At 37.4% G+C, this 16,905-nt stretch overlaps 4 protein-coding genes across 5 annotated transcripts; 2 read left to right on the top strand and 2 right to left on the bottom strand.

Annotated features, from left to right (window-relative positions):
• Window positions 1-269: 269 nt before the first annotated feature.
• Window positions 270-1,599, bottom strand: LOC108967598. Its single transcript, XM_018931126.1, has 5 exons — window positions 1,374-1,599; window positions 1,142-1,297; window positions 942-1,079; window positions 659-873; window positions 270-586 (listed from the first exon to the last, which is right to left on the bottom strand). The coding sequence occupies exons 1-5, from the start codon at window positions 1,494-1,496 to the stop codon at window positions 457-459; spliced, it is 762 nt and encodes a 253-aa protein (XP_018786671.1). The 5' UTR covers window positions 1,497-1,599; the 3' UTR covers window positions 270-456.
• A 411-nt stretch (window positions 1,600-2,010) lies between these two features.
• On the top strand, window positions 2,011-6,997 carry LOC108967602 (protein O-GlcNAcase). Of its 2 annotated transcripts, none has more exons than XM_018931135.1 (13): window positions 2,011-2,233; window positions 2,294-2,470; window positions 2,530-2,581; window positions 2,640-2,749; window positions 2,822-3,045; window positions 3,102-3,537; window positions 3,599-3,713; window positions 3,791-3,876; window positions 3,956-4,866; window positions 4,944-5,014; window positions 5,067-5,512; window positions 5,590-5,675; window positions 5,743-6,997. In XM_018931135.1, the coding sequence occupies exons 2-13, from the start codon at window positions 2,335-2,337 to the stop codon at window positions 6,532-6,534; spliced, it is 3,465 nt and encodes a 1,154-aa protein (XP_018786680.1). In that variant the 5' UTR covers window positions 2,011-2,233; window positions 2,294-2,334; the 3' UTR covers window positions 6,535-6,997. The 2 variants fall into 2 exon arrangements, with proteins under 2 accessions (XP_018786680.1, XP_018786679.1); XM_018931134.1 differs by having other exon boundaries at window positions 2,011-2,234; window positions 2,304-2,470.
• On the bottom strand, window positions 6,991-7,844 carry LOC108967603 (protein FAM173B). The gene is made up of 3 exons (XM_018931136.1): window positions 7,515-7,844; window positions 7,270-7,451; window positions 6,991-7,202 (listed from the first exon to the last, which is right to left on the bottom strand). Exons 1-3 carry the CDS (start codon window positions 7,780-7,782, stop codon window positions 7,029-7,031), a joined length of 624 nt encoding a protein of 207 aa, XP_018786681.1. The 5' UTR covers window positions 7,783-7,844; the 3' UTR covers window positions 6,991-7,028.
• A 347-nt stretch (window positions 7,845-8,191) lies between these two features.
• Window positions 8,192-13,943, top strand: LOC108967604 (negative elongation factor A). Its single transcript, XM_018931138.1, has 7 exons — window positions 8,192-8,574; window positions 9,200-9,454; window positions 9,533-11,080; window positions 11,157-12,296; window positions 12,372-12,818; window positions 12,893-13,048; window positions 13,122-13,943. The coding sequence occupies exons 1-7, from the start codon at window positions 8,365-8,367 to the stop codon at window positions 13,329-13,331; spliced, it is 3,966 nt and encodes a 1,321-aa protein (XP_018786683.1). The 5' UTR covers window positions 8,192-8,364; the 3' UTR covers window positions 13,332-13,943.
• The last annotated feature ends 2,962 nt before the right edge of the window (window positions 13,944-16,905 follow it).

Below are 16,905 nucleotides of genomic sequence, written 5' to 3'. Positions count from 1 at the left end.
TATCCACTCTTTTGTTTGCTGATGCTTAACAAAGTAAGTACAAATATATATTTTTACAGTTTTTTTGTGAATTTATACAGCTGTCTATCAAAAAATATAAAATATGTATATGTAGTTAAAGATATCTAAATATTTACAAGAGAAAATATTTTTACGATTCTATATACGATGCGATACTTTTAAACTTCTAAAGTTGATTTTGTTTTTAGATCGATTTTGGAACTCACCTTGTTTAGCATACATTTTTCGGTATATATTAAAATTATTCGTTATTTATTGCAATCAAAAGCTTTTATTTTTGTTTTTATAAATGGAGTGCAGTTTATTGTACAAAAATACATGTAGAGTTCGTACTTGTAGTCAAAATGTGCKTTTTCGCAGTGAGTATTTGGATAAGGATTCTTACGGAAGGCTTCTGTGTTTTGTTTAGTACAATATACTTAATCGGCTTTAAAACTATTTTATTGTTTCTAATTTGGAATGTTCGCTTCTCTCATTCGCATGAAGGTCATATGTAAGAAGAGTCTTCATAACAGTTAAACTACTTCCTATAACTTGTTTATGGTAAATTTGACGAGTAATGAATCTGAAAATGAAGCACACGAAAAGCAATTTATTGGTATCAGAAACAAATGAAATATTAGTAAAATGAAATTACCCCATATTGTCATAGAAATCGCGTTCTTCCTCTTGCCACTCGGAAATTGTACATTCCAAAGAGATACATCCATTCGCAACACATTTTTTTGACACCAAATTCACCATTGGTTCGGCGATTCTCTGAAAGGGATAATCGGGAGCCATAGCAAAGCGATACATCCAAGCTGCCTTATAAAGTGAATTGTGCTTTTTAACACTTACTGTAGCGATTATCTAAACGTCAATTAAACAAATATGTTAATGAGAAAATCATTTATTGCAGAATTATCTTGAGTACCAACCTTTTTTCTAAATTTATTTAGGTATGATTGTTCATAAGGAGATTCATCAAGGAAGATTTGGTATGTCGCTTCTCGCGGTTTCAAGCGAAATATGAATGGTTCGTAGCATTCCGCTACGAGGGATTGTGATGGTTTAGTCTGTAAATGAAGCAAACTTAATTCCACTTTACATTSAAAGTACATATTTTAGTAAAATTTACCCTCATCAATTCTACGGCCTTAGCGTAAAATGAAAAGTATGTACCAGAGAATAAGAAAAATATACACCCAGGTATGGTCATTGCACAAAACTGCAACGGCACACCGATGAATATGAATAGTATAGCCCATGTTATTACAATGAATTGCAGAGTTATCTGTAACAATATAACTAATAATACTTAATTGTTCAAGGCTTATTCGTTCAAGGACAAAAGTTTTCAATATATGTACCTCTCTGAAGCAAAAGCAGTAGAAAGATCTCTTAACGAAGGACATAATGTAATCACGGACTAATTCTTGGCATTTAAGCTCATCATCATCACGATAATTGCGAATCACAATAAACGGTTGCATTTGTATGAAACGCAGGTATGCCCACCTGACATTAATGTATTTAAAACGAATAAATTCGTTAATTTATAGTAGAACCTTAGAAAAACACTGTGCAAACAAAACAAAAGAGAATTGTGATGACAATCCCGAATGTTTTTCTATTGGATATATGCACAGTAATCGATTGCAAAATACAATATAATACTATGTCTTCCCTAGTATACCCAGAATCACATTCCATACATAGAACATTAGTAGTTCTGATTGATTGTATATGAAAATTATGCTTATTGGAAGCCACCCATTGTTCAATAAATTGTATAATTGAATTTAATGAAAAATATATACTGAAATCATTTTCGTTTTGCTATGTCTTTTAAATTTGAGAACTTTATTATGTGTTCTTATAAGTGTTAAGACTCTTCTTGGGAAATAAATTCGCCGTCTACCCTAATGTATTTGTTGAGAATGCCGTTTTAAAATGTTACGAGCACATTCGAGCCACAGTTATTTATCGATTTCACTCGATGTCGATTGATATGCTCACATTTCATTGAACTAATCTCCAGCGGCTTTTATTGCAATGGTTTCCATTTTTGCAATTATTTTGTAAAAATATTTGCAAATTTRGTTTAAAGTGAGTAGCCGAAGTGATTACTTTAGAAGTGTTTAAAGTATTATAAGTTTGCAAATATCCCCAGTATTGATACTGGACGATTGAAAGAACTTTAACTTGTTAAAAGTTGCCCACAAAAAAAGGTAACAAACAAATCAAAAAACTTCAAAAGTGATATAAAATATATTATTAATAACATAATAGACATTTAGATAACTTCGGTGTACTCATCAGCCTCTTGCAATGGAGGATACACTTAATTTAGAAGTTGAAGAACCAATGGTGGATGAAAAACAAGCCGGTGAAAAACCTGCGAATGCAGTAAAAGAAATGCGGGACCGCAAGGAGGGTCGAAATTTTATATGCGGCGTAATTGAGGGTAATGTTAGTATATTCTTCTTTAAATGAATTACTCCAAGTTTCTATTTCTAAATACAGGATTCTATGGAAGACCGTGGACAACGGAGCAACGGAAGGATCTATTTATAAAGTGCGTAAATATGAACTATTTAATGGTAAATTATTTTTTAATATTTTAAATCCTTTAGGATGAAGAAATGGGGTATGGATTCATATGTGTACGCCCCAAAGGATGATTATAAACATCGAGCTTATTGGCGTGAACTATACACGGTTGAAGAAGCTGATCATCTGACAAGTATTATAATTATTAATTCAATTTCGTAGATAAGTAAATGTTTAATGCAAAATGATAATACAATGGTTACAGGCTTAATAACGGCAGCTAGGGAGCACAATGTAATGTTTTACTACGCTCTCTCACCTGGCTTGGATATGTCGTACAGTAACCCAAAAGAAATTCAAACACTAAAAAGAAAACTAGACCAGGTTTCACAATTTGGATGTGAAGCATTTGCATTACTTTTTGACGATATCGACTCGGAAATGTCAAAAGTTGATAAAGAAGCTTTTCAAACATTTGCCAATGCTCAAGTAACACGAACGCTAATATTTATATTAATTTTTTATAATATTTTCTTTGAAACTAGGTATCTGTTACAAACGAAATATTCACACATTTAGGCAATCCGAGATTCCTATTTTGTCCCACTCAGTATTGTAGCACACGTGCGATACCTACAGTTCACGATTCAGAATATTTAAATACGTTAGGTTCAAAACTAAATCATGATATCGATATCATGTGGACTGGAAACAAAGTAATCTCAAAAATTATTAGTCTCGAATCAATTCAGGAAATTACTGAAATATTACGTCGACCACCGGTTATTTGGGATAATTTGCATGCGAACGATTACGATCAAAAACGAGTTTTCTTAGGTCCTTATTCSGGTCGTTCACCAGAATTAATACCACATTTACGAGGAGTTATGACTAATCCAAACTGTGAGTTTCACGCGAATACCATTGCCATTCACACSTTAGCCAGCTGGTCGAAATGCAGTCTTGATTCTAAAGTAAACAGTGAGTACTTCAAGAAAAAAGTATATATTTATATTGATATATTAATATACAATGAATCAAGGTTCTGTTTCTGCTGACATTAAACTCGAAACCGAAAACGAGGACGGTACAAATGAGGAAGAATTGCCTGTGGATTGCTTATCAAAAAATATGTACCATCCACGCATTGCATTAAAGTAAGGTTATGACTTTAGATATAAATATAAATGGAATTCACGCATTGAAAATGTGCTTTTTTTTCTATTTCTTTTAGAAACGCTATTGACGAATGGTTGCCTGAGTTCTTTGTGGCAAAGGAAGCCTGGGGTCCCATTACGAAACCGCAACCACAAGTAACAAGTAAGATCTTTCACATCTCTTACTAATTTAAGTATTTTAAATCTTTTCTCCCTATATATATTTGTTTTYCGTTGGATAGTGGTTATGCCTATTATTCCAATTATACCGTCTATTAATACCTGTATGAGTTTGACGACAACAACAACGACATCGACAAGCACGAAAACTATAACGGTGCCTGAAGTGAACACCACACAACTCCAAGCTTTGGCTGACGTGTGCAGTACCGTTAACTCATCAGTTATTAATCCGATTTCGAATCCCGTTATGAATTCCTTGGTTTCTCCAACAAAAGTTGTAACAAATGAAGACATTGTAAATCCCATACCCACATGTGTAGCGTCAAATATCGAGCTGCCCAAAAAAATTCCAATATCCATCGTAGCGGTACCAATAATGCACTCCAAAGTTGTGGAGGATATATTGCCGCGAAATTTAGGCACGGAAGGCGAGATTCTGAAATCGCCAGTTTCTGGACTGGAGCTAACAGCGGCAATAACAAAACCAATACCGGTAGCAATTGAAAATAGCTCTGCACTAACAAAGTCAAATTTAAATGCAAACAATGCATCGACAACACTAAATCAGAATAATGTGAGCAAGGAGGACGAAATGAGTGTTGAGAAAGTGCAATCACTATCTACAGAATCGCCAATTGGGAACTTGAATCATGAAGAGAAGTTGCCGGATGCTTTAACAATTGAAAGTGTTGACACACCTATTGAAAAGGTGCCAGAACTATCAATAGACACCAGTGGAACGCCGCGAGATGTGGTAAATAGTACAGGTGCTCTACCTATGGTAGATGAGCATACTTTGAGCCCGCTCAGTGCAATCAGCGCTGGTGGCAATGAACCGATGGAATGCAGCAGTAGTCTAGCTTCGCAGGCTTCTGGAAAGGAAGATCGCAAAATGATTTCTGAAGATGTTGTAATGGCTGAAGGTGTGGACGATGATGATATTTGCAATGGCTCGATGAACGAACTGAATGTAAAGAATTGCAAATTTAAAATTTCGTGAGTGCAAATATTAACAATTTTACTTTTCTAACTCTGCTTCTTATACAGAATAGCATGCAGGTGGAAAGTTCTGAAGGTTCACCTCTCTCAAATGCCGACATGAAAGACTGCGATGACAAGTAATTACTTTTTTATTTTATATTAAATATTTGTATTATTTTCCTTTGACAGAAATCCTCCGGAGGCCGGTAGTAGTAGTAGCATTACTGTGGAGGATCTTTACTTACTATGTGATCTTTTTTATCTGCCATTTGAGCATGGAAATCGTGGTTTTAAGCTATTAAATGAATTCAACTGGTTAAAATCGAATGCTAGTGTGTTRCTAGGTAACGACAAAGCTGTTAGAAAATGTTCTAATGCAGATGGCGCAGTATCACCCAAACCAGAGGTAGCCGAGTGGATGCAGCGAGCGGAATCATTCTCCAAGCATTGTAATTCTGTACACGAACTRCTACGTAAAATCGCTAATTGTGCTAATAAGGAGATATGTCATGATTTATTTTCTTACGTGTGGGACATTGCTGGCACTTTGACACTATTAAATGCGTTTGTGAAATGGCTGAGTCTTGGTCATTTTCCGCCTAATGTTCAAACCTACACGCAGGGTACATACACATGTAAGCATATGCATATATGGAAGGAAAGGGACGTGAATTTATTTGTATGTGGTGTACTTTACGTTAACTACTTACAGGGTTCAGTAAGGGCTGGAAGGAGGCTTTCATGTCGGGCGAACAAGAACCTTGGGTATTTCGTGGCGGTCTTATCGCTGATTTGCAAGTGAGCCTCTCAACAAATTAGATTTATTAATTGTCTTTTATAAAAAAATTATTGTTCTTTTACGAAGCGTCTGATGCCTGTGGATTCTGGAAATGACCTGTTTCTATATAAACTCCCTGAACTGCCAACAAGCGACTATCATTTAATACGCCCCTATACACCAATTGACGAAGTTGAGCTAGGGCAAGTTTGTACACAGGCGTTTTTGCAGTTAAGCGTAAATAGTGGGGACGACAGACCGGTCGAAAGTGACGTTGGTTTCGAATCTCTGTTTCCCAGTCATTTGAGTGAACTTATTGCGGATAATATTGTTGGACATTTTGTCACGTTGTATCCTCAGTTGTGTATTGTTGCACATGACGCTTCTAATGCTATTGTTGGTTATGCAGCTGCTGCCTTAAACATTCACACATTCATGCGAAATGTGGAAGTATGTTGGATACCATCGATGAGAGAAAAGTACTCCGAATCTCTACTGGAAAAAGACAACTTCATTGATGTGGCAAATGGATCAGAAAGTGCACAGAGACATTCATCTAAGCTTAATGCACTTATTGCTGAAATGATACGCGATTTTCATAATTATGAATATCAATGTCCACTTGAAGTAAGTAACGCATATCCGGCTTTAATAACAGCCACCGCCTTAAAGGATGCATTATTAAGGGATTATGGAATTTTGAAGCGTCTAATAACTGTAACTTTGGCCACATTACGTTCGAATGGATGCTTTGGTGTTCATGTCCGTTTGTCTTTTAAGGATTCTGAAATCTTTCAACAACATTATGCAAAAATAGGATTTACGGAAGTGTATCGTGATCCTGAAAATAAATTTATATATCTTGGGCGACGTTTTTAGCAACTGCCAGCTCAGTCACAACCAATTTTATTGCTAAAATTCCGTCGAAGAATGCGAAACGTGCAACGGGTTGAAAAAAACATCAAAAAGTATGATAAAGAACAGAAAATTGCGAACTCTTACTTATGTATGTAATTACGTATCAGTTTACGAAAAAACAGCACATTGTAAGCACTACAATTTTGATTAAAWACAACTAACAAGCCGGCGTCATTAAAATTCGTTTTCCGCGAAATTCATACTCATCTTACGGTAAATAAGCATCGGTATTGCTCTCTGACTGATATATCAATCCATTTTAATCTTAAAATATGTATAGTAAATGTGTCTGCACTTTTTATGTATGTATGTATGTAAGTAACTTTGAACTATTTGCTATGTCCAGTTCATTTTGCGATTTTAAAGCTTRATTAAAAACCAGCATAACACCTTATACAGCAAATAAAAATTTCAGAAAAATGAATCGTATTTTTAATGTTAATTATAACATCTTATTATGTATTTCTTTCGGCAGTTATCTTAGCTTTGTCCAAGTCATAAAACCAGACAGTGTTAACGCCTTCTTCTATAATACGTTGTGGTTGCAAATTGGGAAGTGGAAACCTGCATGCGATAATTTTGGTATTTTTCGGTGACTCCGCAATTAGCTTCGTTTCCAAATCTTTCATCTTTAAGAAAAAGAAATTAAAATCACATCAAATTATATACATTCGAATGAATTATATTCCAATTTACCATCTGTTCCACACCGAATATAACCACATATCCATACGGCGCTACGTTATATTTCCACAAATCACGTCTATAGAAGTGTGTTTTACCATAGACACCTTGTCGTAGAGCTGATAATCGTGAGTACCATACCAACCATGGATTAAGTTCAACACCATCTGCGTTTAGTCCATTCTTAGCCGCAGCTAATTACACGTTAAGGTTTTTTAAAATGTTTTAAACTTTTTATTTAAACAAATATGATATACCAACTACAATTCGCCCATCACCAGATCCTATGTCCAATAATTTATTTGGCGAGTTCTTAGGTAAGAAGCTGAGCACATTTCTAACCTGCTCAGTGGTGGCGGGAACATATGGAAGACATATTCGTCGAAAAGCAGGCGCTACAAAAGACGCACATATGACACTTAACCCAATGGCCACACCACCGGTTGCAGCTATTAGAATTTTTGCCGAATTGGATATACTTTTCCGTTTTGTAGTGACAGCACTGTGGTCATCCAAGTAATCCATGGCATTTATGTGTTATGTATTTATCTTTCTAATTCCATGATTTCTTCACATCTATTTACGAATGGAATACAGGAAAGTGGATGATAACTAACATGAAAGTGAAAAGCATAAAGTGACGTGGATAGAAGTAAGATAGGCAGAGGTACTTAAATTAGTATTCTAGTTGTTTAGTAATATTTGAACACCAATTACAATAAAATATTTAACCTTTCCAAAAATTTATTTATTTTTATTTATATATTTTACAACATGTACATTATAAGTAGAATTTTTTTCTAAAGATGCATTTCCACCAATATACACACTTTAAGYAATTATTACACATTGTCAGGAATTACTTTTTTTATTGAAAGGCAACCCTATGAGATTTACTGTCACGCATTAATGCAACCGTGTTCGACGCCGCCATTTATATTTTCATTTCGGGATTTCGTGTCAAATTTTTGATTGGAAAAAGTAAACGCGATCTAATATAAAGAAATTGTTGCAGAGGAGGTTTGCAAAGCAATCTCATATTGTGAAGTGCAACAAATACGAATAGTGTGATTTTGTTACAGTGAAAATATCAAAAGAAGTGAAAATATGGCGAATGTGCGGGACAGCGACACTTCATTGTGGCTGCATAACAAACTCGGCACTTCAAACGATTCGTGGATAAGTGGGTCGATATGCTCACAACTTAACAAGGAAGTGCTGCGCAACATAAAGGAGTGTTTTCCGGATTTGCAGACTCAAGTGAAACTAAAATTATTGCTAAGCTTTTTCCATATACCACGACGGCTGGTAGAAGAGGTGCGTAAATATTATTAATTCAGCTGCATTGTGCCTTGGTTGATTGGAAGGGCCGCGGACGGTGTGAATTATGAAAACCTAACATAGATCACACATCCAAAGCACACACATGTAAAAGAAGATATTCGCGGACAAGAGCTTACGAATACTTTATGTTTAGCATTTTTATGATTGTATTTGTATGTGCGTTGATGACATGGTTCCATGTTCGCTGAACGCCAGTGCCTCGTCACAGTTTTCTTGTACAAGTTTTTTTTTTAATGATTTGCTGACTTTTTACAGTAAAGTGCCTTAGTTATAAAACACGACTAGTTCATAATAAATATTAAAAATATTTGTTTGCTTATAATATATTTGTTTATTGTGATTCTATTGCGATAAAAATTTTTCCCGCCACTTGGCTAGTTGGTGAACTTGTACACTTGCTGTATTTGCACTGTGAAAGTACCACACATATGTATGCATATGTGAAGGTGTGTATATTTATGGCCATGTGTGAGTTTCAAAATAGTCATATCATACAATTTGGTTATCGGAATTTTTAGTGTTTTAAGTTAAACTAGGTAAAATGATGATGAAGGAGTTAGTAAAAAAGTATATATATTTCTATCGATTCAAATTATAGTGGAAAGTTGAATTAGAGGAAGTAATTGAAGTGGCAGGCTTGGATTCGGAGCTGTGGGTCTCAATGTTGGCGGAGACTATGAAAACCTTTCCAGCGACTAGCTCGCTAAATACAGAAATCTCAGAATATGAAGATACACGACCTATATTCACTGATATGGTTAATGACTTACGGAAATTAGTCAGTAAACACAGCGATCTAGGCATGCTTCCATTAGAATGTTTATATTTAAACAAAAATGCCTTGGTGTCAGTGGTAAGTGTGTAGACGCATACTATACAATATATTTATCAAAGTTTTATAATTAACATATTCCATTGTTTATTCGCTTAGGTGGGACAGCAGCCAAATCCCGTGAAGCATTTTACCATAAAACGAAAACCTAAAAGTGCCAATTTACGAACTGAACTTCTCCATAAATCAGCAGACGCACAATCCTCCTTAAAAAAATCCTCTGCTCCAACAATACCATTGCGATCACGTGGTATGCCACGTAAAATGACGGATACAACTCCGCTGAAAGGTATTCCGTCGCGAGTGCCTTCTTTAGGTTTTCGAACGCCTAATGTATCTGGAGCACCACAACGTCCAAACCTAAGTCGCACGCCAGCGGGACGAAAAGACGGTGGAATAAAATTGATCGAACTTTCGGAACAACCCTTGGGTTATGCTGCCGCCAAGAAACGTAAACGAGAACAACAATTAGAAGAGCAACAAAAGAAACAAGAACAGAAACAAATAGCGACGGCAGCTCAAGCAGAAAACACATCACCATTAGCTACATCACCAACACAGATAAGTAGTGCTAGCAATGCTGTAGGCGGCGTCACCACACCTTCGTCTACCACAACTGTCGAAATCAAGACAGAGGCAAGTGCCAGCTTAAATCAAAGTTGTTCTATCGATGATATGTTAACGGATAATAAAGACAATGTGTTGACCACTAAGATTGAACCATCAACACCAGAATACGCTCAGTCTTTAAGYTACACTCAACCAACATCACCTAAGTTGGCAGAGAGCAAGCCGCAAATTAAATCTATTGACATACCATCCACTTGCGTATCCAACTCTATTTTAACATCCACATCTACTGCCACAATTGCAACGCCAACGAAAGTGAGCAGCATGTCCACACAAACACAAACGCAAATTCGAACACCAACACAAACTCAAGTCATTAACAATAGTAATAATTTAAATCACGGCCACAAAAAAATTAAACAAGAGATCGAAATTAAGAGTGAAGAGATTTTAATGCCACCAAATATTAAAGTGGAAAAGATCGAACCGCAAACGCAGCCTACATTGTTGACACAGCAACTGCCTCAAACGCCGACTCGTTTGCAGCAGCGAATAATTATACAACAACAAAAAACACCGCAACAACAACCCTTACAAGCACAACAACAGACAATGCAACAGCAGACCACACAACATGTCCTTATACGTGCCGCACCTCAACAACAAAAACAAACGCTTAGCGGCTTAACATTGAGTGGTAGCGGAACAACCGTGACTAGGCAAAAAATTAGCACAACCAACACATCGCCAACTAACGCCAATACGATGATAAAAATGGAGAAACTAGATATAAAACCAATAACGACAAAGAGCCCTGTATCGAACACCACCATGTCGACTAATATTTACACACAACAGCAGTTGCGACAGACCAACAATCCATTGGCGAATTTGCCAAATAACATTTCGGTAAAAATAACGTCGACTAAGTCACCGAAAGCTCAGTCAATACCTCAGCAAAGCGTTCAGCAACAGCAACAGCAACAGCAACAACAACAAACACAACCACAACCAATACTAATTAACAGCTCAACACCCGTGATAATTTCCTCAACAGCAGCACCAGTTTCGCGACCGGTAAGATTTTGATTTGTCATTTGTTTATTGTCGAGAAGAGGGTCTAACTTCAAATCACATTTGTAAATATTTGCAGAAGCAACTTGTTTCATCTGGCACGTCAACAACAACAACGGCACAATCCATTAAGTCTATGCCGCTGAGTCAGCTAAAGACTGCCGCTAACAGTGGACCTGTTATTATATCGCAAACAATCATACAACCAGCTAAGCGTACAGCTAACTCGGCTACCAACCTTCAAGCGCATCAACAGCAGCAGCAGCCACAACAACATACTCATWTACAACAATCTACTATACAACAGTCAGTTAGTACATCTAACACACCAACACAATACATCTTGACTACGTCAGCAACACAACCACAACAACAACAGCAGCAGCAACTACAAACCGCTACAATGCCGACACTGACTTCCTTCGCGCGGCCAACTCAACAGAACACWASCCTATACCAAACTGGCGCATCGGCGAACCCGCAAACACCCACGAARATTCTCTTGAAAACCTCACCGTCAGGTGTTATGATGACACCGGTACGCCAGCAACAGACATCGAACACAAATAGTGGAAATCCGCCGCCTCTAATAGCAACTTCATCAACGCAACAACACCAACAGCCTACTTTACTAAATATTCAAAATGTACAGCTGCCCAATCGCCCAGTCACCATACAGCCAGCCTCTCAAGCAGCCCAACAACAACATATGCAAGCGCAATTACAGCAACAACAGCCACAACATACGATCGTCTCAAATACGAGCGCTACGCARCAACCAAAACTAACACAAGTACTGGTGCAATCCACGAATCCAGCCGGTGTTGGCGGCTCCGTAGGCAACATGGGTGGAGTGAATGTGGGTAATGCTAATGCAAATATGAAGAACAAGACCATCATACTGACACAGAAGGGTGTTATATTGCGGAATATTGGTGGCGACATGTACCAGCAGATACCCATTAGCAATATGAGTGGCTTGCAAGGGCTAAATACCAGCGCCGGCACTACATTAATGACTACAACCACCGGTGGACCACCGAGCCTGGTGAAGACCACACCAACTGGTGTGCAGACAGCACAAACAATACAATTGCAACAACAAAGTGGAAATCAAGCAAAACAACAACAGCATATACCAACACTAATACCCACAAATACGCTGTCATCGCAACACATGATCGTGCAGCAGCCGACACAATCGAACCTCATTAATGCGGTAAGTAGTGACACACGTTTACACATAAGTTTTGCTAGATTTCTGATATAAATGTGAATTTTGATTCGTACGCAGCCTACCCAGCAGACCATAATAAGACCGGTTATATCCAATGTGCAGGGCAATAGCTTAACAACATTGCCGCAAGGTCTAACGCTGATCCAGCGTCCTGGCCAACAACCGCAGTTTGTGCAGGTGCAGACCGCCAACAACTCCACGGGTGTCGGACAGCAACAGCAGACGCAAATACAGCGCACCATAATAACGCAGCCGACTCAGCAGCAGCAACAACAAATGCGGCCACAACAGATCGTATTGCAGCACAAGACGCAGCCGCAACAACGAATTATTACGACCGCGCAAACGGCGAGCGGTCAGCCGCAGCAGATACAAATTCAGCAAGGCGCCTCAACGGCCAACATGCCGCGCGCCACACACATCGTGCAGGTGACACAGCAGGCGCAGCAGCAACAACAGCCTCAAGCGCAACAGGCACCCCAACGCAAAGGACTCTCATTATCGGTAAACAAACACTTGCTCATTTTCATTTTTGCCTCAATGGCGGATTYATTAAYCGCTGTGATTGTGTTTTACAGAACGAGCATGTCCATAAGGCGCACGAAATGTTCCGCAAGGCGAATCGCGTTTCCCGTCCGGACAAAGCRCTCATATTGGGCTTCATGGCGGGCATGCGTGAGAATCCACGGCCCAACTCGGAGAACGTCATAGTTATAAAATTGGGCGAAACTGAGGTAAATTGATTTTGATTGATTATTATTCTTAGTGTGCGTACATATAGATACTAATATAAATTATCTATCGTAGGAAAAGGTGCAGCAAGAGGACGGCAGCACAGCACTTTGTTTGGTCGAGTCGCATATACGGCTGGATTACAACACCGGCGAGTGGAAGACATTCCAAAATTACCGACGGCTCGATCAAAGCGTGCAAGGACAAGGTGTGGACGGCAGCGCAAACGGTGGCACCGGTGGAGCTGGCGGCGTCATGCAAGCACAGAATTCCGTTGTTATTTAAAGGAAATGTGCGTCAAACTACCGGCTGTTGTCGTTGTTGTTGTAACAGCATTTAATCTAACCTCAATCATCGGGACAAACTGCGTGTCATTGCGCGTGTGCTGTGCAATGTAGTGACTGCACTGCGTTTTGCTTGGTCAAAGTTGTTGCGTGTGCGCGTGTGAAAATGGCATTCAAGAAGACGATTAACTCAATAAAGAGCAACAATATATTATGTGAAAGAAATGTGAAAGCAAAACTAATAACTCGTATCTAGGTGCAATTCGTCTGCAGCTGTGTGCTGAGTTGAAAGCCAGTCGTACATAACCCTTAGTCAGCGCAGCATTTATACAGGCATAAGTTGAAACCAAATCCCTTAGCAGATGCAAATTACTAAATATTATTTTTGTTATAWGTATATCACTGATGATTTGATGCCGAAATTTACAAAGATCATCTCGTTCTTGTATTTATACCAGTCTGCATACATCTATACTTAAGTAACGGTATGTGTATACACCACTMCATTCAATGTAACTTTCGTGTGCGCTCAAGAATTCGTTGCTGAATTTGAATACGGCAAAACTCGGTGTAATTTAAAATAGCTTTCTCTTAGTTATAGTGATTATCAAATTAAAATTCGAAAAGAAGTACAGAAAATGGCAAACAAGGTTATACAATAAGAATGGCACCGGATGTAAGGCAGCCAATAAAATTAATATTTTTTAAATGGACTTATTGCAATSACTTTTTACGTTTCGAACGCAGCTACCCCGTCAGTCGTTTACGTTCAGACCAAATTGTATTTTAACAAAAAATGCAGAAATGCAAAACTGAAAAGGGAAAAAGTTGGCGCTGGCGATATCTGTAATCCACATTGCGCATTTTAAACTGATTTACACCACCTAATTAATTCACCTAAAATAYATATACACATACATATGTATGTATATATATTATATATATGCTTAGCTGTACAGAAGAATGTAGTTTAAATGTTTAGTAATGCGTGGAATATACTACTATTTAGTTTATTGTCTATCAAAAAGCGCCCACTATTCGCCGATGTATGTATACACACACACACATAAACGCCTATCGCTAATTTTCAAAATGTTGCGCATATACCGTAAATTCTTATGTACGTGAGTGAAACTGCGTTAAAATGTTGCTGCATAGAGCTGAATAACTTGTATTTAAAATAAATAATAATGATAATTTTTTTTAGCGTACTATATTATATAATAAATTTGAGAAACAGAAAAAAACTAATATAAAAGCTTAAGCCGTGGGTATAAATACCGTTAATACTATGTAATAATGATTATGATATAAATATGTATTAGTTGAGAATTTGAATTGTATACATATGTAGTTATAGAGATATATGAATTTGGAAATGAAATTAAGGTATACAAATAAACTACACACATACATTACTATTATGGCTTAATGTTAAAATATAAAAAAATGCTCCTGATAACTGTTTGTTTGTTCATTCCGCTTTATTTCAAAGCAACTTAGTACTAATTATAAGCATTTGTTGTTGTTGTAGTTACAAAAAAAGCAATTTTCTTTTTTGACGAAAAATGCAATCTTCTCCCGGTTCATGTAGAGCTGTAAAGAACATGTGATGTAACTATCACATCACGTCACATCGCCTGATAACATCAGAATCACTTTGTTCAGCCAGAGAACTTAAAATGCTTTTTTTATATATATCTTAAAATGCTTTAAGTTCTCTGGTTCAGCACTAAAATCTCTACGGTCAAACTATATCACATCAATACTTGGTGATGTCATATGCGGCAATTATCATATGCGGCAATTATCATATCACGACCCATCGGATCTAAATATTAAATTACATTACGACACCTGATCACATCGCGCCTACTTTGTGAACCAAAAATCTCACGCGGTATCAATTTATATCATATCAACACATGACGTCATCATTTGATGTACTCATCAAATCACATCACCACYACCAACTACTTTTGGTCGCCTTACAAATGTTATGACATGGCGTTAACGACACATTTTATACTCTGGCAACATATTGCTCCAGATATATCCSGCTGATTGTCTGTCTGTCTATCCGTCCGTGTAAGCTGTAATTGTGTAAAAATTAACATATCCTGTAGATGGGCGTAATCTACATAACGTCATTAATATAATATAAATCTAATAAAAGGTCATAACTAAGCATTAATTTAAGATATCGAACTCTTGTTATAACGGTTAGCTAGTCTCCGTTAGGTTGTTAAGGATTAGATAAGTGGTTATCGGAGACACATTGCTCGCTGGACATATATTTGATACGTTAGGGACGATTCTGGATAAGTAGGARTTTAACCTGCTACAGCATACAGAACGAAGCTGTGTAAGGGTACTCTTGATTCCCGCGGATACTCGAACTCGTCTGCAGTGAATGGTAGTTTGACTACAAGTACGTCTTTCACTGAGAGGGAGTCGGTGAATGTGAATGGCCAATGCATGTCTGAAATTTGTAGCGTACGAAGTCTGATCGACGTATTGTTTTATGTCGTCGACGTAGTTGAAGAAGAATGATTTCAACGACGGCACCTCAGCAGAAACTTACTTGGAGAGGAATTTATTATGTTCCTGAACTGTAAGCATACATGCGTCACTCATGGAACCCGTTGTAGTCTGGAGTGCAGTGTTGTCACATCTCTATAGGCGACCATATTGGTGTGACGTAGTTAAGGACCGGTCGGCATTCGTAAGAGCAGAGGCACGCGATTAAATTCTGTGTGAAACTCGGTAGATCTGTTGCTTCAGATGTTGCTTTAGCAAGAAGTGGCAGCAGACCGTTTTGGAGGGCCGGGAAGAGGTCGCTTATGAAGACCGTGCTGGGAGACCTGCGACTTCGACAAATACAAATGCTCATTGTTCTTTTTGACATCAAAGGCATCGATCGAAATGAATTTGTTYCTCCTGGACACACCRTCAATGCCAAGTCTGTGACGCATTCAATGCTTGGAAATCGCGCTGGCTGGCTGGCTGCATCGCCGCAGAAGGAGCCTATTTTGAAAGTTTTTAAAGAACTGAATGATAATTTTTTTTTTTAATCGGCTCCCGAACAATGCATGGATATCGGCTAGTAATCGCAAGCAACTGAGTGGCCAGTCGACAGATTTTGATATTATAGTAAATATAAATTGACAAAATCAGGAATCTAGCATCAGCTTACCACCAGTTGCTTACAGTATTTTGCGGGCTTTGGATTTTGAATACATTGAATTCTTTAAAATAATATGATATATTCATTTATTGTTAATTTACGAACGTTTTCCAAAAAAAAATTTAATATTATTGGGTGATGATTTTGTAAAAACCTTAAATTTTATCCTATTTCAGTTAAGTGGGCTTAAACTATATATGTATGTGCCAACCCTAACTCTATGATAAAATGATAATTAAATTGCTAGGCTGTGTCGTCCGAATAGATATCGTCTTCTTATTTGTATAAAGAAGAATTAGGATGCAATTAAATAAAAAAGACAACACCTTCCTACGGTTTTCTTTATTAAACTTTTKTTTTTAATTTAGTTAATTATATAATAGCCTTA

Source organism: Bactrocera latifrons, unplaced genomic scaffold (assembly GCF_001853355.1).
Source record: "Bactrocera latifrons isolate USDA-ARS-PBARC rearing strain unplaced genomic scaffold, ASM185335v1 scaffold_191, whole genome shotgun sequence".
NCBI lineage: Eukaryota > Metazoa > Arthropoda > Insecta > Diptera > Tephritidae > Bactrocera > Bactrocera latifrons.
The sequence above is the reverse complement of the archived record's forward strand: the minus strand, read 5'-3'. Positions and strand labels throughout refer to the sequence as shown.

What these genes read in the sequence shown, in the direction of transcription:
- LOC108967598 (XM_018931126.1), bottom strand. Translation starts at nt 1,496, where the DNA reads ATGCAACCGTTTATTGTGATTCGCAATTATCGTGATGATGATGAGCTT. An exon ending in TAAATAAATTTAGAAAAAAG is followed by an intron (nt 874 to 941) that starts GTTGGTACTCAA and finishes ATTGACGTTTAG; the next exon opens with ATAATCGCTACAGTAAGTGT. An exon ending in GATTTCTATGACAATATGGG is followed by an intron (nt 587 to 658) that starts GTAATTTCATTT and finishes CTTCATTTTCAG; the next exon opens with ATTCATTACTCGTCAAATTT.
- LOC108967603 (XM_018931136.1), bottom strand. Translation starts at nt 7,782, where the DNA reads ATGGATTACTTGGATGACCACAGTGCTGTCACTACAAAACGGAAAAGT. An exon ending in TGATGGGCGAATTGTAGTTG is followed by an intron (nt 7,452 to 7,514) that starts GTATATCATATT and finishes ACGTGTAATTAG; the next exon opens with CTGCGGCTAAGAATGGACTA. An exon ending in TATTCGGTGTGGAACAGATG is followed by an intron (nt 7,203 to 7,269) that starts GTAAATTGGAAT and finishes TTTTTCTTAAAG; the next exon opens with ATGAAAGATTTGGAAACGAA.